Source organism: Poecile atricapillus, chromosome 3, assembly GCF_030490865.1.
Source record: "Poecile atricapillus isolate bPoeAtr1 chromosome 3, bPoeAtr1.hap1, whole genome shotgun sequence".
Taxonomy (NCBI): domain Eukaryota; kingdom Metazoa; phylum Chordata; class Aves; order Passeriformes; family Paridae; genus Poecile; species Poecile atricapillus.
This window is the reverse complement of record NC_081251.1, coordinates 101477918-101502199: the sequence shown is the minus strand read 5'-3', so window position 1 is coordinate 101502199 and position 24282 is coordinate 101477918. Positions and strand designations below refer to the sequence as shown.

Genomic DNA, 24282 nt, shown 5'->3' with positions numbered 1-24282 from the left:
CGCCCGCCCCGATGACGCCACACAGCGTCATTGGGGCGGGCGGCGCAGGCGCGCGTGGCGAGCACGCGGGCGGTGCATGCGCCGCGCGGGGCGGGCCGGGCAGAGCCGAGGGGAGCGCGCGCCATGGCGGCCCCTCCGTGCGCCTTCTCCCCCCGCGGGTGCCGCTTGTTCGCTTCGTGCGGGCCCGATGGGCGGCTGCGCGTGTGGGACACGGCCGGCAGCCGCCTGCAGCACGAGTACGTGCCCTCCGCCCACCTCAGCGCCGCCTGCACATGCCTGGCCTGGGCCCCGGCGGGGGCGCGGCAGCCCCCCAGCAAGGTGCGTGAGGGGAGGGAGCGGGGACGGCGGGAGGACGCGCGTGAGGGGTGGGATGGGGATGGGGATGGCGGCGACCCGAGCGGTCCTGACGCGTGGCCGCGGCCCGCTCGGCTTCACCCCGCCCTCCCGGCGCCATGTGGCCGGGCGGGCCGGGGAGCGGGGACGCGGCGAGCGGGGTGAGGGTCCCGTGGGCTCCGCGGGGTTCGGGCACCGTCTCGTCCCGTCTCCCTGTGGCCCCGGGGTTTGGGGTATGTCCACGTGTGTCGCGCCTCGGGATGGGGGGGCGCGGGGGGAGCCGCTCCCCCTCCCAGGATTGCGCTGCTGAAGGTAAATTTCACGTGTCGGTGGGGGAGGAGGCTCTGGAGGCTTTGTATTGTGTTTTTTTAAAACAAAAATTCGGCAGAAGCACTGACTGTTAAAAACCATTTGTCTCTCATTATCTGCGTGGAAGAAGCCTTCCTTGAAGGAGCGAGGTATGTTACTTGATGGCACGTCTTGCCGTAATTGAAAAGGTGATGCTGCAGAGCAGGTCAGCTGCTGGGCACCCACTTAGTTCACCTTCCGATAAAGGTAGTACCTCTCCACACTTCCTTACCCTTGGAAGTACTCCCATGCAAGCTGCTACACTGTGATTCATCTTCCTGAGTCCAGGAATCTTGCAAGGTGTTCAGTAGTGCTACTCACAGCATTCACCAGGAGCTCTTGGATGTTCTCCACCTTGATCAAGTTTTAGTTAACATCAGCTCAGGTGAACACCAAACCTGAAAATATCTAGAATATATACTGGGGTACCTTTCGGTCCTCTTTATGCTGAAGTAATTCTTTAGCTGGAACATACCATTTCCTGAGAAAAAGGAGTGCAAAACCTGAATAATATATGTGAAATCCATCCCCTTTATCATAAGAAGTAAGGGGTGCTTTTTAAAGGGTGTCTTGGTATATCAGCAATTCAGTGTATTTGAACTGCTGTTAAGGCTGTTTCAAAATGCTTAAAGCACAGATTATCAACCTGAAGGAGGCCAACATTGTTTTGCTCAGTTGAACAGCGTAGTCCCTGAACTTTGAAAACTCGCAGGACATGCAAAGAATGAAGTAGAAAGAGTCAGTTTTAGATGGACTGAACATGTTCCTTTGTCATGTAACTTTGAAGTAAAAAGGATCCGTTCATGAGTTGCAAAGCTGTATAGGTTCTATGCTCTTAAATTCACTGAAACTGCCATATGGAAATGGGCTTGAGCTGTCCTGTGTGAAATAAAATTAAACTAGACAGTAGATGCACTGTGCTGCTGTGGTACTGTAAGTGAAGCACAGGAGGTTTGTGAAGGGCTTTTAAAGTTTTTTTAATATAACCTTTTTTAAAGACACACTCCTAAGCCCCACAGGTCTTTGAATTTAACCTGGTTTGAGGTTATATGAAAATAACCATAGCTGCCTCAGTGCTTTCTAGTTATTCCAGTAGTTTGAATCCTGTCCCCTACTTGAAAGCTAGTCCGTTTTAAAATGGAGCTGTGAAACATACTGTTTCTTGCAATAATTGTCCCATAAGGCCTTTATAGACTGAGTTGTAGAACTAAAATTGGGATGGTTATGCCTAAAATACTTCATTAAATGTGTTTTTTCTGGCGTTACTTAGTCTTTTTGTTCCTGGAGAGTTGACATCTCTCTAGGCAGTTCTGGTATCTGGTGTTCAGGGTAGAACTCTGCTGGTAGGTAGCTATAAATGGTGTTTGGCCAAATTGCACTTAAACTTAGTATGTTTTGGACTGGTGCCATGTTAATGGAGGCCACGTGTTACAGGGGAATATTAAAAATCACATTTTGAACTGCAGACTCTGGAATTGCTGGTGCAGGGGTGGCTTTACTGGGATGCTCCCTGCCCACGTGTTTCCAGTGAAGTATTCATCACCTCCTGCTCCACGAGGTGCCTTGTGCAAGGGTGGACCTCCAACATTCAAAACACCTTCTTCCACTTTCTTCCTAACAAGCTGCAACTGCACTGTCACTGCCGACTGTGAAGACCTTTAAGTTTCTCCCCATTTCAGTGTTCTAAGTGCTTTTTTTCATATGTGAGCAGCAGATTTCTGTTTAGAAAGTCTCAGTGGCTTATCAAGTCAAGGAAGAACATTATGTGAAAATGTATGCACAGTTCCTTTTTAAATGGCGTCTTTTAACCATCTCTACTAATTAAAGTGTTGTGCTTCTTCAGGCAAAGTTGAAGAATTTCTAAATAAGCTTGAGTTTCCATAAATCTGCAAAATAAATCAAATTACAAGGAATCTGATACTTAGCCTGTCCTGCCCATGACAACAGAGTGATCTTCTATTTAAGACCCCGATCCACAAGTGAATTCCAAATGGATATTAAGTGCAGTTGTTATTCTCTCTGGGTACTAATCTAATGTAGGATATGGAAGTTAGTTTTGTTATTTTTTTTAAGTTCTTAGAGTTTTTTTCAAATAATCTCAAACATTAACAGGTGTCTGAATTTGCCACTGGCATTTCTTGAGGCAGAACTTTCTGACAAAATGTTCCACTCATATTGCTGATAAGGGGTGGGCAGTAAAGAAGTGCACGTTGAAACAAATCTGGAGAAACTTTTACTGCCCCTTGCTTTCTCTTGACCTTGGAAATAACTGTATTTGTGAGAATTCTGTTGTGCCTTTTTTCCCAAGGAAATTTGCCATAGCAAACTGAAATGTAGGATGAAAAAAATTTAGTTGAAAGATTTATTCAGGGGAAGAGAATAAAGTATGTTTTTAAGTTTGGTTTTGCTTTGCAGCAGGGGTGTGTGGGGTAGCTAGTAAAACTGTTTAAAGACATCATAAAGTACCAGAAAACACGAGTTGTACTTGCATTTCCATTCTGTGGCCTTTGTCTTTGCATGTCAGACAGCAGTTTCACTTAATTTCTTAATTATTAAAATATAATACTAAATTAATAAAAATACATTCAGTTAATTCTCAGTTAATTGCCAGTAGTTTATCAGCATCTGTTTTTTTTAATATTTTATAAATACTTTTATTTCCCAGGAAAGATAAAGCCTACTTTTTTGCCTACTTGCAAAAAGCCCTAATTGTAATCTTTTCTCAAGAGTCTGCTTTTGATGTAAAAGTTAGCTTTACAGCAATTTTGTATTTCTTAGCCTAAACTAAAACACTATTCTTTGCAGAAGATGCTAGCTCTGTTAAATACAGAGCAACAGAAAATCCTGCTTCAAAGAGACAAAGTATTTGTCCTTCACTGTCAAACTTTTAGTCATGGTGAAAACTGCCACATCCTGATTGTCATATTCCTGGACCTGAGTAGAAATTATTTGTGTTCACTGTGTCATGTCTGTTGTAAAGCAGATCAGCTACACTACATGGAACTTGAACAGAGTTGGTTTCTCACATTTTGTCTCCTTGGGCTTCCTCAGGGTGCTTGTCAGTGCAAATAGATCTATTGTATAGAGGAAGCATTAAGATGTGTGTAATTTTTAAATTGGAGAGAATGCTTTTTACATCATGTTTATGATGTAACAAATGTAAGGAGACTTACCAAGGTCCAATTTAAAAACCATTCAGTGGCATTAGTGATTTTTTCTTCACATCCTTGAACAGTTTTTTTATTTTTGCTTTTTTTTGTGTGTGTGCAATTAGTGATTAACCCAGTGACAATGAATATGATGACTTCTTCTGCCCTCTTTATTTTAGTTTCATGTGTTTAAGAACCAGTTTTATTCCTTCTCCCCTTCCTAGTGGTCTGCATTCTCAAGTTTTAAGGGAGACAAAGGGAAATCCCTCCTTGAGGTGGCTGATGGCACTTGCAGAGCAAGAGAGTGAAGACTTATGAATTATCTGATCATATGAGGACCTCTGGTGCAGACAGCAGGACTTGGGCAGAGCCCTTCCCTTTGAATCCCAGTCACTTCCCTCTGTGGAATGGGGTAGTACTTTGTTAAGAAGCATTATGAATGCTTCAGATTTGCAAGACTCTTTTGATTACCTTTTGAGAAAAAATAAACTGATCAATCAAGTGTTTCCATTTTGTGGATGAAGTATTCTAACCATGTTTATCTTCTGCCTCTGGGGCAGGAAACTTGTGAAAAATTTAAATGTGGTTTTTTTTCCACATGCATTTGATTGGGATGGTAGCAAACTGGCCTCCACCAGGTGTTTCCAAGTGACTCATAGCAAGTTTGTTACCCTGTACACGGAGGTACAAGATAAGTTCCTAGGTACACTTCAGTGTTCATTTTGTGTCTTAGCGGTGTTTGTGCTGGCTGTCTGGGTCTCAAACTTCTCTTAAGGTTTTTCTTCCCTCTGCTTTAACACTGAGATTAGCCAGTCAGACTGATTAATTTCATGATTTCTCTCTTTTGGTTTTCCAGGATGGCCCCCAGAGGAAAAAACGGAAGTCTGAAGTTGGAGAAGTGGACAAGCAGTTAGATATCTTGGCTATTGGTACAGCAGTTGGTAGCATTTTGTTGTACAGCACAGTAAAAGGAGAATTACAGAGCAAGCTAGTAAGTAATGCACTCTTCATCACATACTACCAGACACTGACGGTTTCAGTCAGTTTAGGCCGAAAAACCTTGGTTTCTAAGTTAGTGCGAAATTCTCATACCATCCATGGATTTGCTACTTTCCATTAAAAATAACAGTAATGATGAAAATCCTCATTGGACAGTTAAATCCTTGATTGGACTGTCATACCCTCAGTTCCTGCATGGCATTGTGGGAGGGAAGGGCAGAGAACTCATCAAAGCTTGGACAGCTGTCACACTGATGGACTCTGCTGTAAATTTACCTCCCTTGTGGAAGCTCTTGAGCTCTCAGCACATGATCTTTTTTGAATGATACAGTGTCTTTAATTTTGCCTTTCCAAGCTCCCAAGCACCTCTGTTTTGGTTGTGGGTTGCATAACAAGCAAAATAAATCCATATGAATAGCTGTGCAATACTTTTGAGATACCTGGGTGTTCTTTTGCTTCTAAACTCAAAGTTATTGGTAGGGTGATAAACACATGAATTTAGAGAAAGCAGTAATTTCCGAGAATTATGATGCATGCAAGTGACAGTAACTAACAAATATCAACTCTATTGTGTGGTAAAACTATGCTTGAAAAGTCTAATTGTTTGTTTTAAAATAGTCTTTTTCCACAGAAGACAGTAGGTTTTATGAACACTTTGGTTTTTTTTACATAAAGGTTGAATTAAAAGATTATTCCTGTTAAAATAATGCATATTTTACGCTATTTTTACTGAACAGAATATCTTATTACAATGTAGTTTGTCTTGCTTAAAGCTCATTTGCAGCAGTACCTTTGGGAGTAATCTGAGCAGGTTGTTACAGTCCAAATAGTGAAATAGGCTCCATTAAATATTTTCATAAATAATTTAAGGTTATATTTAGAGTTGCAGAGATTTTGGTTGTTAAGAGAAGTGATACTGCGTAAAGGGACTTGTAGTCTGATAATAGTGTGCTCCTGAATGCTGATACAAAGGGGAGACTACTCACCTCTGAGTGCCCTTAAGGAAGGAGGCACTTCGGTGACTTCAGCAAGACACCTGTGGCTATTCTGCTTTGAGCAGATTTCATACAGCTCACCTTGTTGGGCTGTGTGTATAAAAATAGCAGGCAAGACAATTTTTTCCCTAATTTTGAAGTGCTAGAAAAATCGTCGAAACATAGAATATCAATATCCTCAGTTGGAAGGGATCATCACAGCCCAGCTCCTCTCTGGTGGCATCCCACCCTGAAACTGAAGGAAGCATGCAGGTGTGTAGATGCTTGTGGTCAAAAAGGAATGACAAAAGGCACAGGCTCCATAAAATCTACAAAATTTTATCAGTAAATTGTACGCTTGGCATGGAAATTGGTGTCTTCTAATATAAATGCATAGCAGTGGATTTTGAAGAAGGGGTAGGGTGAAAGAGAGAGAAAGAAAGGAGTGAAGAAAGAAGAGTCACCAGTCCTGGCTCCAGCATCAAACAAACTGATGGGGTGTCCAGTGTCTTGGGGCATCCATCACTCAAGCTTTGTGGGAGCACCTTTTTATAGACACCTGGGGCAAAGTTACCGTGTGCAGTTTGTTCTAGACCTTTCTGGAAATGGACTGGAGGGCTTTGTGGGGGAGATCTTGGGTGGTCTTGATCCCCCCCTTCTGGGGGGTACCTTTTGTCAACAGTACATTCCCACTTCTTGAGTCTTTTCTGCACTTGTGCTGTGCTGATCACCTGGAGGCAGAACAAGGGTGGACCAGGGAAGTGGTGTCCTACCTTCACATGTCCCCTCCTCCAGCTACATCCTGTTCTTTCTCACATACTGTCCTTACCAACTTGGTTGGTTCCATGGCTGTCTAGCTATCAGTGTTTGAGACATACATGTTAAACTATCTTCTAGGCTTCTACATGGCACAGGACAGTCCCAGGAATCACACCATGTGCCTGAGAGCATGGTCCAAATGCTTCTTGAACTCTGGCAGGCTTGGGGCTGTGACTGCTTCCTTGGGGAGGTTGTGCCCTGTGGATATTATTTTCACAATATCCACCCTAACTCTCTCTCTCCCAGCACTTCTTCCTAATTCTTGCCATTCCCTTTGGTTCTATCACTGTCCACAGGAGAAATCAGTGCCTGTCCCTCTGCTTCCCTGTGTGAGGAAGCTGTAGACAACGTCTCCTCTTCTCCAGGCTGTATCAGCCAAGCCAAAATACTTGTGTATGTACCAAAATATGAAACACCTTTAATTTATATAGCTGTCATATATGTTCTTTAAAACCACACACACTCTTCAAGGTGCCAGTGATTGGAATTTAGTTCTTGAAAGAGCACCTTGTTCACATTGTTGGTGTGGGGAAGACTCAGTCGTCAAGACTACTCCAGTGAGTTGACCCTCTGTTACCTTTTGTAGGATGGTGGTCACGACAGTAGAGTAAACTGTGTGAGATGGCATCAAGACAACTCCTGCTTGTATAGCTGTTCAGATGATAAACACATCGTGGAATGGAGCACACAGACCTGCAAAGTAAAGTGGTGAGTGTAGTGCTGCTTTTCGCTTGCTTTTTTTTACACTTGCTTTTGTGTATTTTCTTTCTTGCAGGTTTTGGAAATGCTGCATTCTGCTTTCCAGGCTTCATGCCCACAAAGTGACTGTTGGCTGTTATTTTTCTGAGGTCGAAAGTGGTTTTAAGGGATGAAAGCATGATTGTCATAGTTGGGTATCTTCCTCTGTGTACTGGAAAGGCTACATGAAATTGATCTGTGAGGGGTTTGGATCCCTCCATACCATCTTCTAGGGAGACTGAAATACTAAAAGACCCATTAAATTCTGAAAAATCTAAATTGTAGAAAAAAGTCCTTGAGCAGATACTGGATGATCTCATTCCAGTAAACCCTGCTGTTTGCACTCAGTTTTTCTCAAAAGGCCTTGCTGTGATGATAACCCACTTGGTTTCGCTTGCCGCTGATGGGCAGTGGGGACACTTCCACTTGGCTGTCTGAGCAGGCTGCTACTGTTAAAAGTACCACTGAGCAAAATTGAGCTCAGTGCAGAGTACCAAAACATCTGCTGTAGGCATTTATTTTCTTTTGCAATAAAGTCAAATTATTTTTAAACTTTAAAGAAGAAACCAAGTTTTCTGTTAACAATCTTCATTACCTTTCTTCAGTAAAAGCCTACTGTATGATGGCTGATTGATTCTTCTCTTGACGTTGTTCCTTTTTCTGTGACATTTCCCACTGTTGCACTCTTGGTTTTATTAAGGTTGGCATGGGCACTGCAGGCAGCCCATCATCAGTAGCCTCTTTGGTGCCCCTAGGAAAGAGATGCCTCCTTTGGCTGTGTTATGTTGAGACCCTGTGTAAAGTAGCAGAAGGTGCTAAATCTCCCTCTAGCCTTCTCTGTTAGAGCTGAACACACCCAGTTCCCTCACCTTTCCCTCTTCCATTATGTGCTCTGGTCCTGAAGGTGCCTTCATGGCCCTCCACTGGATTTACTCCACCATGTTAGTGACTGTTGTCCCGTCCCACTGAATGCAGTGCTTGGGTGGAGTTTCAAGAGTTGCACAGAGCCCAGGAGTCCCATTCCTTGACCTGCTGACAGCACTTTGGGTAATGCAGATCATAGACAGCTCACCTCATTGTCGCAAGGATTCCCTGCTTGCTTGTGCTAAGCTTTACTCTGAGGACTGCAAGTCCCTTTTCTGCAAAGCTACTTTCTAGTTATTTGTCCCCAACCTGTACCAGAGTTTTTTCATCTCACCTGCAGGATTTTACATTTTCCTCTTCAGCTTTGAGATTCTGACAGCCTGTTTCTTCTCAGGCCTGCTGAGATGCCCCTGAACAGCAGCCCTGTCCTCCAGGATATCAACTGCTCTCCCTAATTTGAGATTGAGTGTGAAGTTGTTATGTGTGCATTCTTTCCTGTTTTGAGATTATTAATGAAGACTAGGGCAGTTATGGAGGATATTAAATAGTATTGGGATGTCCTTAGAGGGAGTTACACCAGTGACCAGTGACTGGCCAGTGGCCATCAGCTGGACTTCATACCAGTGATCACAACTGTTTGAACTCAGCAGTGCAGCCAGATTTTACTCTCCCTAGAGACCATCCATTCAGACTATATAGCTCTAATTTGGCTGCAAGGATACTATGACAGACCTTGTCAGAAGCATTGCTGAAGTCAAATGTGTCTCTCCTCATCAACCAAGGCAATCTCATTAAGGCAATCAGGTTGGTTAAACACGATTTGCTATTTGTAATTCTATGCTGGATGTGCTCAGAACCTTTTTTACGTTAATAAGTGGTTTAAATTCTTAGTCATGACCTTGTCTTTGGACAAGAATACAAGATCTTGTCATACTCTCTGTAAAGTGCAATGTTGTTTTTCAGGTTTGAGGGCTGTAAAATGTTCAGCTTCTATCAAAAATGATCCTTGTTTTAGAAAATAGAAGAGGTATTGCTTGGGCATGTCAGAGTTATTTGGAAGTATTTCCAGAGAGGCTGTTTACAGTCAAACTGTGGTGTGTTGCAGGGTACTTCCTCTCTGTAAAGGATTTGTGTTAGTGCTTTCCTTGCAATTTTGTCCTGTAAGAACCACATAAGTATCAATAAAGCACATTCAGGCTTTTCATGACAGCATTTCTTTTTTTTTTTTTTTATTTTCAAGTACTGCTTTGAACTGTAGACCGTTAAGGTGAAGCTTATGATTGTCAGTGACATTCACAGACTTGGGAGGAGGGCCAGTAGCTGAATTGGCTTTGAAACTCAGAATTTTAGTGTTGAGAAGGCCTTTTTGAATGGCTTGGTAAATAGAGAAGTCTTGAAAATAGTATGGCTCTTCTTGCCCTATTTTCAGAAGTAGAAAACTTTGAGAGGAATTCAGAATAAGCAAATATTTAAAAATAAGTCAACAGTTCACTATTGAATAGCTTCATATTTTTGAGTTGTGGTTTTCTTGTAAACTAATTTGAAGGCAAAGTCCAGAAGCAGAATAGTTTAGACCTCTTGACTACTTAAATCACTGGTTTTTAAATTTTGCCTTAAATTTTCCATCACGGTGGTTTTGAGATTATCCTGATGAATACTGTTTTTTCTATTTCTCCATCTTTCTCCTTTTGTACAAAAACTTTCCATCCAAATTCTAGTAAGTGGAAAGGCGACAATAGCAGTGTCACCTGTCTATGCATCAGTCCAGATGGAAAAATGCTGCTGTCAGCCGGTAGAACTATAAAACTGTGGGACTTGGAGACCAAAGAAGTCTACAGAGTAAGTAATACTGTACCTCTGTTAAACTAGATGAAAAAAAATACCCTTCTTGATTGGTGACACTACCTATCTAGTGTTTCCTGATCAGACATCTAAAACATTTCACTGTGAGTGAGGATACAATTAGCAGTTTTGGGATTGCTGGACGTTTTTTGCTGTGATGGTACCCTAAACTGTGGTTTCCATTTGCTGAGAATTGAATGAGGACATTAAATTTTTGTTTCTGAGCATGCTGCCAGCATCCTTTCTCAAGGCTGTAGGAGAAAGATGGATGCTGTTCTTTTTAATTGGGTCCCTGTCTGATACCCTTCTGTCAGGAGAACTCAGTTCACCACCGTATCAGTTACTGCTGGCATGGGTTTTAATATGAGTCCCTCCACAAAGCCTTCGAGTTTCCTTTCTAAACTTCATGTAACTGATGGCATTATCAGTTTTGCTGTTGAAACAGTTGGAAGGCATAGGAGCAACTCCTTATTGTTCCCTGAGCAGGGCTCAGACATTGAGCAAATGGCCATGCTTTAGCTGATCCGTGAATGCTGCCGTGTTCTCTTGCCTGCTAGCAGACAGGACAGGGATAGTCTCTGAATCTCCTGTCAGGTGAGTGTGTACACATGTGCTGTTACTGCGGGCTTGCTGGCACATGGCAGCTACCATGTATGTCTGCATTCTATAGAGACCAAAACCACTATGTGCTGAAGTAGATGGAAGAACCAGTTTTGGGCGGGGGGCTTGGGGGTGGTGTGTTGCCCAGATTCAGTGTCAGCAAACGTGTCCATTGGTAAAGTTGAGAATGATCTAGTTCCATTGGAAAGGTTGAGGTGTAAAATTGCGGGGGCAGAGGGGAGTGCTTTGTGACAGTAAGCGCAGTACAGGTGGATGTGATTTAGCCTCTGAATTTGCCTTTGATTCCCCATTTAAGTTTTAAATGTTGCTAAGTATCTGGCAGGTTAGAAAAAACCTCCTTGATGTGCAGAAATGCAAGGAAAGTGATCACTAGTTAAAAGACACTGAGCTGTCCTTGTTGACTTAGTAACGCTTGAATCTTCCTAATGATCTTTGTTAACTAATGTTTTGATTTTTGCCATATGACTGCTTATGACAATCATGGAAAGATCTTGTTTCTTCTCTTAGCATTTCACAGGCCATGCTACATCAGTGTCATCATTAATGTTTACCACAGTGAAACCTATGAATGAAAGTAAACCCTTTGATGGAATTACAGGACTTTATTTCTTGTCTGGAGCTATACACGACCGATTATTGAGTGTGTGGTATGTAAGCTTTGCATAATTTGTGACTGATCAGTTTGTGCATAGACTCATCAAGTGATTGTGATTAGACAAGGTAAAGCAGAAGGGGCACTCTGGAAAAATGCAGTGATGATCTCTTTAATGGTGGTTTCGACTCACTGATTGTTGAGTGAAGACGAGATTTTCCTTGGCTGTGTCTGAGCATGCTTCCAGTTGCCATTTGTATCACTAGTGTGTGCCAGAACATAGTGTGTAATAAACTTCCTTGTTCCTTGCACTACTTCTACGGTTTATTCAAAGTTTTCTTTCTCAGTTGCACTTGGGAGTTGCACTTTGCTCTTGGAAGTCAAAACATTTTCTAAGCTGAAATTTCTGACTAAAATGTCAGTGTGGTGCTTTTGGATATGGTAGATACCACCACATTTACTAGTGAATTATAGGCTTTATAATGCTTGTCTGGTGCAGGGGATGCTTGTCGTACTGTGGTAAATAATTTGTACTTTTTGTGTCTTCCAGGCAGATCAGATCAGATAGGAAAGAAAAGAATGCTGTGATGTTTTTCACAGTAACAGATGAACCAACTTTTGTTGACCTGACTGTATCAGAAGTCAAAGAAGAGGTAGGAGCAATAGTTTGTAAACAAATATGTTCAACAATTTTCACTTAACACATCAGTTTCCTTTTAAGGGTGTAAAGAAAGAGGCTTGGTTTGCATTTGGGTTCTGTTATGCAGAGATGAGATCCAAATCCCAAATCATGGGTGTAAGGTTGTATATATTTACAGGTGCATTTATAAAGCTGGTAGTTTGAAATGCTCCTTTTCAAAGCTACTAAGTGCAAGCTCAGTGGGTTTTTTCAGAAATTTTGTTCGTGATGGTGGAAATGTCAGTTGCTTCCTTTTTAGAGGAAGTTAGTAATCAAAATGGTTGTTAGAACTTGGCAGCAAAGAGAAACACAAAAATCTAAATTCTAATTCTAATTCTTAATTCTAATTCTAAAAATCTGTTTTGGGTATGGTCCTGGTTTTTTTCTGATTTCAAGTGTTTTTGGCAGTGTAACTTCATTTGGAAGTAAGTAGCCTTCAATGAGTTAAAGTAGCAGTGTACATTTGCCAAGTCTCTCAATTTTAGCAAGCACAAGTCTTTCGAGGTAGTTGCCTTGTGAAAAATGTGTGAATGTGAAACATGTTCACAAACTGTTCCCATAATTATTTAAAACATTTTTCTCCTGCTGCCTTTAAATTCCATTTCTCAGAGCAGTATTTCATGCTATATTTTTTTAATATTTCCAGTTCCCTCTTCCTGCATGTATTGGAGAGTATTCTGTAATGTACCCCGTCATTTAGTTTTTCAGAGCAGTCATCTCAGTTTGTTTCCTCATGCATATTCACAGCATCAGCACCTTTTCAGAGCGATGCCTCCAGACATGGGTCTGCTACTGTGCAAATAGTTTAACTCAGGATATATTACTAGTGACACAGTATAGTTGAGAGTTAGCATATTAATCTTCTAACACTTGTACTGCATGTTCCTGAGTGATTACATCTTTGATCTTCCTTTCAGATTTAGTGTAATGTTCTTAAATTCTGAAAAAATTCAAATTGTAGCCATACAACTGTCTCTTAATGTCCTGAACTTCCAGGAGGGTTTTTCTTTGATCTAATGAAACTCTCTTACTGTGCCTTCTTGCAGCCTGTGAAGTTAGCAGTTGTGTGCAGAGATGGGCAGTTGCATTTATTTGAACATATCTTGAATGGGTAAGTTAGGATTCATCTTGAGGGTGTCTTTGGGAAAGGTCTGGGGTTACTGCAAGGCAAAGCTCAGTTTTGTTATGCTGTTGCCTTTTAGCTCTTGTATATTCTCATGAACAAGGTTCCAGCTGCTTCTTTGTCTTGGGTTACTGGACACATTTTTGAAGAACTCACTTGTTGGGGACTGTGTTGCACTTTGGTATCACGTGTGGCTTTAACCCAGGTTTTGTCTGTCTGTGCCTCATCTTAGCCATCCATAAAAGGTGCAAAATGGCTGAGTTTGCTGAGGACCTGCTAATGAAAGATGCTTAGATGTGCAAGATATTGAAGTGTTCAAGCTAAACATCTTGGAATTTTTTAATTTTTTTTTCCAGTTATTGCAAAAAACCCTTAACATCAAACTGTACTATTCAGATAGCAACACCTGGGAATGATGGAGACTCCACACCAAAACCTGTCCCTATTCTAGCAGCTGCATTTTGCACAGACAAACAGTCTCTGCTGCTGGTGTATGGAAACACCTTACAGCCCATCATAGAGAAAGTGGTATGTAAAACTTAACAGAGAGGGTTTGGATTCTGTAATATGGACTGCATGCTGCTTTCAGTTGAAGAAATTTTTAGGTTAATTATTTTTATTTTTACTGTTTTGAAATGATATAACAATACAAAACATATTCCTTGCCCTTGTTTTGGGAGCTGTGACTGTTGCCCCAGAGTTGTTTGGAAAGGCAATTTGTATTCCATTTTTTCAGTTGGAGTACAGGTTGACGTCATTGCTGGCTGTTTCTTGCCATTTCAGCTGTTGCTGAATTAGGCCATTGAAACTGGTTTTAATACAATTCCAGTTTACCTGTGTAAATGTCCTCGGAGAGTACAGACGTAACAAAAGGCAGATATGCAAAGGAGCTGCTATTCTAGAGTGAAAAAACCTAAAATCTAATTTATACCATTTGAATTCATTCTCATCTTTCAGTAACATAATGAATCATAGTGTGAAATATAGTGTGTCATAGTGTGAATGTCAAATATATTAACTGGTTTTGTTCTTGTCCTAGTCTTTGAACACCAGTGAATCCCACATATGTTTGGTACGGGACATCCAGAAAGTGTTGTCACTTAAAACAGATGCTGCTCTGACAAAGGTGAGCTCTGTATGAAATGTGATTTTGTTGCTTCTCTTGTTTTACTTCAGAAATGAAGTAGGTAACATTCACTGGTCTCTTAAAATGAGATTGGATTTTTGGATGGACCTGCTCAGAGCTGCAGAGGTAGCTATAGATGTCCATAGCACTCCAGCAGTTGTGGGTAGAGTTCTTCATGGCTGCTTTGTGTGCTGGCATGTGTGAGAGCACACAGTAGCCCTCTCGTAACTCAGCAGGTCTGCTTCAGAGACAGGACTCATTGGTGGGGTTTTTCTGTATAAGATCAGCCCTTCCCTTACAGTCTGTTGGTTTGTACAACCATTTTGACCCTGATAGTTTGAAGTGAATGTGGTGTGACTGTGTATTAGAGTCTAAATAAAATGTAGTGGAACCTTGAGGGGCAAGTTCTTTTTGCTCTTTTTTCATGTGTTCCTGCTCACAGGGACCTGGGAATGTGAGCTTGGCACTTGCATGGCAGCAGTGTCCACTGAGGCCACTTGGCACGGTGTCCTCTCATGCAGGATCCCCTGGGTGTTTAGAGACAGGATGTCAAGTTCTTAATCGTTGTGCATATTCAAGGTCTTGAAGATACAAAATGCTTGGAGCATCAGTGAAGTGAGCAGACAGTGCTGTTTTCCTGACCCTTTAGTTATCGACTGGATCCGGTGCTCTATCAGCCAGGCAGGGTTTTATGCTGATTCCCCAGTCCTAGAGCTGGTGGGTAGCAGGGCTGAACTGCAGGGACAGGTGCAGGGCCTCTGTGGCATGCAGTGATGATACCCATCTTGGTTTCGCTTTTTGCTGAATTCCAGTGAAGACGCATTTCTCTTGGCTGTCTGAGCATGCCGTGTGTGGAGGAGGTCAGAGATGTGGTGAGCAAAGGGGATAGTATTTTATCACCACTGGTGTTCTATTATAAAATTCTTGATGCAGAAAATCAGCTTTTTGGAAATTGGAAGTTGCTTTGCTCAGTGTAGTAGATTATACTTTTATAACTTCAGAGGTACTTAAAAAAATGGGCCTGGATAGAAAGTGCTATGGTTTAAAGCAGTGTTCTGGAAGTAGCAAAAAATGTGTTTTTGATACTCTGGAACTGGCATACTGCTCTACATTCTCTGTGAGCCAGGGGAGCATTTGGTTGTTAAATACAAAATTCCACCTTCTTTGTGTTCATTGAAGATGATACCTTAGTTTGTTCAGTATAAACTAAGGTGTCTCTGTCACTGTGGTCACAGCCTAATTCAGACAACTGAGTTCTGTGTCTGAACAATCCCTAGAAGAAGAGTTGGGATTGGAGGGAATAGTGACTACCTTTTGCTGTTACATTGTGCTGCTTTTCTTGGTCAGTTATTGCCTTCCAGTGGATGCTGAATTAATCTGCAAGTGTGGTTTATAGAGCTGACGGTTAGCACAGGTGGTATCTATTGCCAGCAAACATCCAAATATTTGTTGATGAATACAAACAGTTCTGTGAATGTTAAGGCAAAAGCTTGTAAGAAAAGTGGTTCACAGGTGATTCCAGAGAGACCACTGCTTTAGTTAATTGTGCAAATTAGCTGTTTGTTTCTTGAGGTTACTCATTCTCTTAAATATTTGTCTGATTTGCCTAATTATGTCAAGAAAGTGGGCTGTGTCAGGCTGGTGAGAGTCTCAGAATAAATTATATTTTAAATTGAAAGAAATCTCAAGATACTAGCGATTCATGTAAATGTGGTTTTCTTTGTGTACTAGGTAAAGACACCTGTTGTGAACTCAGACACCAAAGTTCTAGTGCCTGGCATTCCAGGACATAGTACAGCTGTCAAAACTCCAGCCTCGGGAAAGGAGAAAAAGAAAAACAAGAGGAAACCAGGAGAGACAGAGGTAATGGGCTCCTTCTTTCAAACTCAGTGAGAATGGAGAAACTAGAATTATAAGTCCTTGCTATACCTTGTTTAAGTGAACTTGAATTTGCTTTGTTTGCTGTGGAAGAAAGGTTAATGATATCATGGTTCTGTATGAAAGAGACTTCCCCCTGCTCAAAACATTTCCTTCATTCAAGCCCTCTGTGCCTTGCCTGTGGTTTTGCCAGGCTGTTGCACAACTTTGTCACACGCTTGTTGCTGCCTATGCCAAGATGGATTAGTGCTTTTCAGCCAAAACTTCATCTGCTTTTGTTTTCTCACGCTATCTTCTGTCAGTGCACTTAAAAGAATATACCAAATCTGTGTATTAGCAGGAATTACCAGGAATGCTCAAAGTTGGGTACTTTGCTTTCAGCTGATATTTGTGAGAAAATGACACTGACGTAGCACTGCCCTTATTTCCCCTCTGCAGGAGAGTATTGAGGAGCGCCTTGGGGCATTGGATATTGATGTGAGCAAAGTCAAAACTCCAGGTGGCCTTCCCCAAACAGACAGCTTTGCCGTGCTGCTGGTTCAGGGCTTGGAAAGCAATGATGCTGAAATCTTAAATGTAAGTCTTACAAGCTCAGTGTGTGCTGTTGGATCTGCTCACTGGGGCTGGTGTGAAGCCTTCCTGAAAGCCGGGAAGGCTTAACAGTTCAGAACCTGTTCTTTCTCCCAGCTGCTTTTAGCTGATTTGCTGCTCAAGGCAGTGCTATTCTGAATTACAGTAGTGGTGTTACTTTTCTGTTGTTACCTGCCTTGCTTTCTGAGTCAGTCCCTAAACTTTGAGGCATTTTGTTTATGGTAAATTTGTTGTGTCACAGTTCAGATGTTTTACAAGTGATGCTACCAATGCAGCTATGTTCCCTTTAGCTTAGACTGGAGCATAATCTGTGCTTAGTCTCCTGAGGGTACATTTTTCAAGCAGGTACTGTTTGAAAAATGGATTGATGACAAGTTTCATTTGAAAAGCTTATCTTTGCATTTGGACTGGGAGGACATAATAGTGCTTGGGTAGGGAACTGTTAAGAATTTGATCCTGACTAGAAATTTCTTGTCACAAATAACTGGTGAAAGGCATTTCTTTATGGAAGTCAAACAGAAAATATCAAGGGAGATTTTCATGTGCCTGTAATGCATCATTTGTAACATGGGGCAGGTGGGCTAGAGGCAATACTAGATTGTTTTAGATGAGTTTATCTGTCTTGTCTTTGTTAATTGTACCTGACTTAGAAAATTTTCTTTGCAAATCTTTTGCTTGTCATCCTCAGCGCACAAAGGTAGTGGAGTAGGAAGAGATTTACAGGCAGGAATTTCTGATTTTGCTGATTGCTCATACACCTGTTAAAGCTGAATTATTCTCTGATCGTTTTTTTTTTTTCGTTCTAACAGAAAGTGCTTAACACAAGGAAAGAAAATATAGTTAAGAACACAGTAGCCAGAATGCCTATACATGCTGTCATTCCACTGCTCCATGAGGTAAGAGAGCCGGTGCTTGTACTGTCATACAAGCCATGTGTGATTTGCCTGCTAGCTACTAAAATCCAGGATATGTTTGAAATGGGTTTGGTGCCATAAGAGGACTGAAATGTTTCTTAATTTATCCCAGATACATTTTTATCTTTCTGGCTGAAGCTTAGCCAAAGGACCAAGTGTCACTGTCAAAGCTATGAAGAGCATTAGATTATGTATTACTATCTTAAATGATTGTGTGGGAAAAGAAAGGGAAGAGATGAGGAAAAAGCTTGTTTAGTCCAAGGCAAACAATCACCATTACATCTTCTTTTCAGCTACTAACATGGATGATAATTTGAAGCATCAGTAAGTCCATTTGCTGTATTTAAACTTCAAACCTCACCAAGTAGTAATTTTAAAAGGGATTTGGCTTCTGAACAGCTTATGCAGTGATATTAAATATAACTCTATTTAGACAGAAATACTTTAATGATTAGCCTTGACTGGACATTACTTTTTTAAACCAAACAATGGTTTGTAGCTCTTGTTATGTGAATGATATTCTATTACATAAGTGAATGGTTCCATTTCTTCTGTATTTTAATGTGCTGACCACAAATGCAATCAAATTTTTTTATTGAATTTTAATTACCTGATTTTAATTGAATTATGCAGATGGCCTGGTGCTCAAAGTTTGGTCTTACAGCACCTCCTTAGGCTTATGTTAATGAGATGCTGTGTTTCTTCTCTGGGACCTTTGTTGGGGAATCTAAGTGCAAGTGTTTAGCTCTATAATCCTAGTGGATGGTCAGACCTTTGTGTCTTCTTCCAGGCTTGTTGTGTGAAGTGGCCTTTACCTGATGCTTTCTTCACTTATTTCCCCAACTTGTCCACCCTGTAACAACTGCTCTACTAAGCAGATAAATGGACATGATAGAGGTTTCCTCCCACTTATTCCTGCCACATTTAAGCTTCAGTGGATATTTTGCATGTTAAGAGTTCCAGCTTTCTTGTAATACTGAAACCCAGGTTCTGCAAGTTACCAGCCTGTGTAGAGGGTGGTAGAGCCAGCATTGTAATTTTCTGGAACCTGGCAGTGGCTGAGCCTAGAAAACCTCAAATGCCTGAAGAACTTTCTGCCCCCCAGTATTGGGGCTATCAGATGATCTCATGTTGGGGTTAAACTCATTGTGTTTGTTACTTATTGCTGGTTTGTTTTTTTTGTTTTTTTGTTTTTCTTTCAGCTTACAAAGAGATTGCAGGGCAACCCATACAGGTAAGAGACAATTCAACTACAGTTCAATCACCAAAAACTGTTCACATGTGTATGTTATGGTCCCTCCTCCCATGTATGTGATAGATTTCCATTCTAACTGCAATTAAACTACAGAATCTGGAGGTAGTAACTCATCTCATTGAGAGTGGAAAGAGGAACTTAAAACACTTAAAACAGTGCTTTGTCAGGGTGGCTAATGTGAAATTAAAAAGGGAAAAGGATACCTAAAATGAGTGTGTAACTCTGAATGTAACTGAAGGCCCCAGATGTTTACATTATGGATCTGATCAATAAATAAAATAACTCTCAGGTGCAGAGCTTGTTTAATTATCAAATGTATTTAGACATCTCTTAATGTCTAATAACAGAACCAGCTTCCCCTCCTCCATCTTATGGTTGCTATAAGGACAGCTTTGTTGACATGGGCTGTGCTGAGTTGTGGGGGTTAGATTGGTTTGGGTTTGACTTTATTTTTTCTAAATATAAATTCCCTCTTTGTAAGTAGGGAAGAAAGTAGCATGCTTTGATCTTTTATTCATTGAGACCATCCATAAAAAATTTCAGAAGCATACCCTGAGCTTGCCTGGTTTAGTCCCTTACTGAAATGTCTGTTCCTTTCCTAATGAATAACTTGCATACTTCATATAGGTAGCCAAACTTTACATTTCCATCTATAGAGAGCGTTTACCTTGCCCTCTAATTAAAAAAGATCGCTTTATATAGAACTATTTAGCATCTAGAATGTAAAATGTGTGTCTGTCAGCCAGTACCTCTTGGATATAATTTATTTCTCTTTTCTAGTGCCTCACTAATGGTTCGATGGCTTAAGTCTGTTTTTACCCTACATGCATCCTACCTTTCCACAGTAAGTATTTTTCATTCATGCCAATGCACTTAAGTAAAAGTACATTTAAATGCTTAAATAAATGTATTTTCTTCAGGAATCTGTTTCCTGCTCTCTGCATATGGCAGTGCTCAAATCAATGTATAGAGAGCTATGCTTACACCACTTCAGCTGAACCTACTGCACATTGCTGACAAATTGTTGGCCTCAGTCATTCCTGACATAATTATAGCCATCCCAAAGTCAAACCAAGATAAGTTATGTCACACCTGTGAGAGGGAACAAAATTACTGCCAAGAGTAATCTAGCCTGTGTCATTAGATCTTACAGAACTGCTTTCTTTGTTCCTGTAATGCTCATATTGAGGCTGTCTTGGGCATGGCCAGATTTATAGGGAAAGGGCTGTGCCAAAGTTGGCAGGATAAGAAGGAATGCTGTAGCTTCTGGATTGAAGTCTAACCTTGCCTTAAAAGTGATGGATACAGCACTCTTGGTGGGTTAAGGAAAATATGTTTGGGCAGTGTCTTTCCTTTCTGCCATTTGTTACAGGATTGCTGAGCAGCAGAACTTGCACACTTGCTGAGGCTGCATTCGGACACCGGTGTATGTTCAGTTCCCACTTACACAGGTGCTCCATCCCTGCATGTGGCAGAGACTGGAAAGGAAAAGGAGTCTAAGAACTGCCATGCTTTAAAAGTAGATGATACTTCTAAGCATGGCTAAGCGTTAATTGATCAGGCTGCAGGTGGTTCCTGTGAACCCTCAGCACTCCCTTCTGCCTAGGATAATGTAAGCAAGCATTGCTTGCTCCAAACAAAACAAAAGTAATTTAAAAAACCAAAAACATTTGGGACGTGTTTGTTAACAGCTTCATTTTTCTTTCATTTGTCTCTTCTCCTAAGTTGCCAGACCTTATTCCTCAGCTGGGAATGCTGTACCAGTTGATGGAGAGCAGAGTAAAAACTTTGCAAAAGCTTTCCCGTCTGCATGGAAGACTCTTCATTCTTGTCACCCAGGTGAGCTTCAACTACATAACATGGGATGTGCGGGGATACTGTTTGCAGACTTTGCTTCCTCTTGGGATTGCATCTGATGTGATCTGTCCTGGGCACTTTAATGCAGCTGCTGTTCAGGGACAATGATAACGCTCAGAGCAGGCCATTAATTGACTGTCTTGTCAGTCCCTGAGCTGCTCACTGGGACTGTTTTGTCCTGCTGGATATGTCTGCTCACCCACAGAGTTTTAAAGAGGAATAAATAGGAGGCACTGGGCCATTTTGGAACAGATGCCTCTCTGATTTTACCTTGCCATTTGTACTTTTCTGGCTGTTAAACCAGCACTGTAAGTGAATTAGTGTGTACTACCCTTAATGTAGATTTAATTTACATTGTTAGGAGTTTTGTTGTCTTTCAAGGTTGAAATATTTGATTTAATCTAAGGCTAATCTGCAAATTCCATTCAGGTTGCAGCATCACAAACAGTTCAGGATGTACCCGAGGTTAATCAGACTGCAAAGCTGGTCTATGAGGATGGTAAGTGTTGTATGCTAAGTGTAGCTGAGCTCTTGAATTCACATGAGAGCCTACACTTGATGGCTGTTCATCATGCTCCTGTGCTTATCTACCATCATACACTCTGCAGATAGAGGGGTTTTGTGAAATGTCCATGGCAGGAAAATCAGTGGCGAATGATGTAGACATCTTGTAGTTAATTACTCTTTCCTTGCCTTCCTTTTATCTCCTTTAATTCCCTCCCAGCCTTGCTGCACAAATGAAGAAATCAGCAAATTGGAAGTTTGGTGTGCTGCTTTAACTTACCTGGCAACCTAAAATTTCTACTGTTACCTGCCCTTGTGCTAAGGTAGATACAGTGAAGGCACTGCAATGTTTGAGTCAGCAGGACATCAGTGTAGGGGGTGTCCATGTGTGTGAGTGCATACTTCCAGTTTGGCTTTTTTCCTGCTGCATCTTCACCCTGTGTATTGGTAGTGGAAGTGACCTGGTCTTAACTGATGTTGGTTATCTCATCTCAAGGTAGAATCAGTTTTGGTATGGAAATAGCACAGCTTGAAGATTTGGCAGCACGTGGGACTGGACTTTGTTTGCACAACAATATTTTAAAGCCTGTTCCCCAGACTGAAAGATTGTTTTCTCTTTACAGAGTCCTCAGAGGAGGAAGGCTCAGATGATGAGATGATTGCAGATAAAGACTCTGACGTAAGTGGAGTTGGACCAGATCTCCCATTTGCTTGTAGCAGAAATGGTGTGACTAACAAAGGTTCAAACATATCTGTTTTCTTTTTCCCCCAGGAAAACTGGGATGAAGATGAAGAAAAAGAGGAGCAATCTGATGAACAAGACATGACTGTTGAAAAGGAAATTAATGGTGATTCTGATTTGGAACCAGAAAATGAAAGTGAAGAAGAATAACAGCACGAAAGAGTAATTTAGTGGTTTGAACAAGTGGGCCACCAAGCTCTTTGATTCTGGATCCTGTTGCTGAAAGGTGCTGTATTTGCATATCAGGAGTGCAGAATATTGCACAGCCTGTGTGCAGAGGCGCCTGTGGGGCACTGCATTTCTGAATCCAGAATGTTTAACCGTGCCAGCCTTCTCTCGCCCTCCTTCCCTGCGCTTACTTAGAGAAACATTTCCTCCACCTCCTGGTCAGATTATGCCTGTCATGTGGACATGCATTTGTATCTCAAGTGAAATAAATCTGCCACCGCTGTTTGTGTGGGAAACTTGGTTCAGCTTTATATTGAATTTGTTTCAAATATTCAAGGATCAAAGACATCTGGTCTATACCTTCTTTCCATGCTTCAGTTAGCAATAGCAAGTGGGCATCCTTCTGATTTTTGTTTTTTAAAAAAGGAAACAGAAAAAAGAAAAAAATATTTTTGTAATATTTAAATTCTGTCCTGAAATTCTTTTCTTCCCCCCCCCTTCATTTGGCTTAGCCATACTTTGGCAATATGTAAATGCCGACTTGACTTAAAAATGGATTTTTCTTTTTTTTTTTAACAAATTTGAACTCAAGACTTTTATATGTACAAATCAATGACTTTTCTTGTGCTTTAAAAGGACATTAGAACTATCACTGGCTCCTAATTTTGTTTTAATGGAGGCTGTATATAAATTTAATGCTAACCCAGAGGACAGACCATGTTGAATTGGGTGGGGAGAGGGGAGTGACACGGGAAGGAGAAGATGAATGCTTGTGAATACATAGCACAGAGTTATACCTTTCTTATGGATTTTTAATCTCAGTGGCAGAACAAGGACAGCTATTTGCTCAGCTAATGGAAGCTGAAGTGGTGCAAACACGTTTTTAAGAGCAAAACAAGGTAAAGGTTTGAGCCATTCACCACTATAATGTACAATAATATATTTGTCTATAAATGGAGCTGTTGCAACTAAATACCACCCTCTTTGTAAAGTGAATAAATATACATCTCTTTTACCAAATGCCTGTCCCGTGGTGTTTGTTGAGAGAGACCTTAGGTAGCTTCAGGTGGTGGTTAAAGATGCTGCTTGTAGAAAGCAGATTTCTAGTGGAGGAGCAAAGCTCAGTTGTTACAGACTTCTTGTCTGCCTCTCTTTTAGTCGTCTCCATTGATTTGTCCGCAGCTTGGCTTGCACTGGGGGTTGCAGCACTGCCTGGAAGTGCAGGGAATCGTGTCATGGACAAAGCTGGAAGAGGTGTTCTTGGGTTTGAAGAGCTGGAGGTAGAAGGGCAGCAAGTGGAGGCTTTCACAGTCTTCAGAGGGTTTTAACTGACAGTAAATCAGTCTTACTGCTGTATAAAGCTGGGCTTTGTTTTCAGTTCTGAGATGCTGTGAAAATAAGTGCCAACACTTGTACATTGTCTGTACTCAAGCCACCAAATGAGGCTGAACTGATGTGTCAGTTTTTAAGGCAATCCTGTCACTGCATGGAGGCAGGCTTTGGGTTGGGAAGCAGAAGCCCTGGACTGGGGTGAAAACAAGCAGAGTATCCTGTTTGCACTGTTGGGGTGTGGGGAATGGTGGCATCAGGAACTTGCCACCACTGCCCCTTGTTACCTGTAAGGTTTGCATAGCCTCTGTCCATTGCTATGCACCAAAAACTGCTAGGAGTAGGGCTGGGAGAGAAGATGGCAGCAGGAAGAGCAGGGGGATCTTAAGGGCATTTTGTTCATTCTTGATTCTCACGGACATTTAGATTCTGAATCTGTTTCAATGCCGGCCAGCTGGTGGCAGGGGGTGAGTTGTGGTCTCTTGCTTTGGGGTTAGAACAGCCAGTTCACCCTGTCCTCATCCCTCAAGCAGCTGCTCTGTGTGACACTGTGGCTGTAGCAGCTGCAAACAGTTGGGCTCCTTGGTCAAATACTGCCCTCATCTGAGAGCTGCTAACTGACAATGCAGTGCACTTTCTAATCCTTAAAACTTTATCTGCAAAGCCAAGGTTTTAAGACAGTTGAGGACTAAACTGTGTGTCTTCTCCTTTGTCTAGAGAGGCTGGAAATGGGATAGGTCCTCCCTTCTAATCTAATCCTGGTAGTTTGGGAGCAATTAAGAGAATGAGGAGGACAGAACAGCTGCTCATTTGGAGCAGTGGAGGTTGGATGAGAAT

The 24282-nt window shown here is 41.5% G+C and overlaps 1 protein-coding gene and 3 non-coding genes across 4 annotated transcripts; all 4 read left to right on the top strand.

Moving 5' to 3' along the window:
- Positions 1-39: 39 nt before the first annotated feature.
- On the top strand, positions 40-22689 carry WDR43 (WD repeat domain 43). The gene is made up of 18 exons (XM_058835825.1): positions 40-318; positions 4687-4821; positions 7209-7330; positions 9943-10063; positions 11195-11334; positions 11830-11932; positions 13005-13069; positions 13438-13609; positions 14121-14207; positions 15939-16070; positions 16524-16661; positions 17486-17572; positions 18793-18824; positions 19626-19689; positions 20571-20684; positions 21132-21201; positions 21830-21885; positions 21979-22689. The coding sequence occupies exons 1-18, from the start codon at positions 124-126 to the stop codon at positions 22096-22098; spliced, it is 1953 nt and encodes a 650-aa protein (XP_058691808.1). The 5' UTR covers positions 40-123; the 3' UTR covers positions 22099-22689.
- LOC131578369 (small nucleolar RNA SNORD53/SNORD92) lies at positions 7725-7802 on the top strand. Its single transcript, XR_009277460.1, has one exon. It is a non-coding gene; the product is annotated as a small nucleolar RNA SNORD53/SNORD92 (small nucleolar RNA).
- Positions 11435-11518, top strand: LOC131578370 (small nucleolar RNA SNORD53/SNORD92). The gene has a single exon (XR_009277461.1). It is a non-coding gene; the product is annotated as a small nucleolar RNA SNORD53/SNORD92 (small nucleolar RNA).
- LOC131578367 (small nucleolar RNA SNORD53/SNORD92) lies at positions 14973-15051 on the top strand. Its single transcript, XR_009277459.1, has one exon. It is a non-coding gene; the product is annotated as a small nucleolar RNA SNORD53/SNORD92 (small nucleolar RNA).
- Positions 22690-24282: the final 1593 nt, after the last annotated feature.

What these genes read in the sequence shown, in the direction of transcription:
- WDR43 (XM_058835825.1), top strand. Translation starts at nt 124, where the DNA reads ATGGCGGCCCCTCCGTGCGCCTTCTCCCCCCGCGGGTGCCGCTTGTTC. An exon ending in TTGCAGGGCAACCCATACAG is followed by an intron (nt 18,825 to 19,625) that starts GTAAGAGACAAT and finishes TCTCTTTTCTAG; the next exon opens with TGCCTCACTAATGGTTCGAT. An exon ending in AAAGCTGGTCTATGAGGATG is followed by an intron (nt 21,202 to 21,829) that starts GTAAGTGTTGTA and finishes TTCTCTTTACAG; the next exon opens with AGTCCTCAGAGGAGGAAGGC.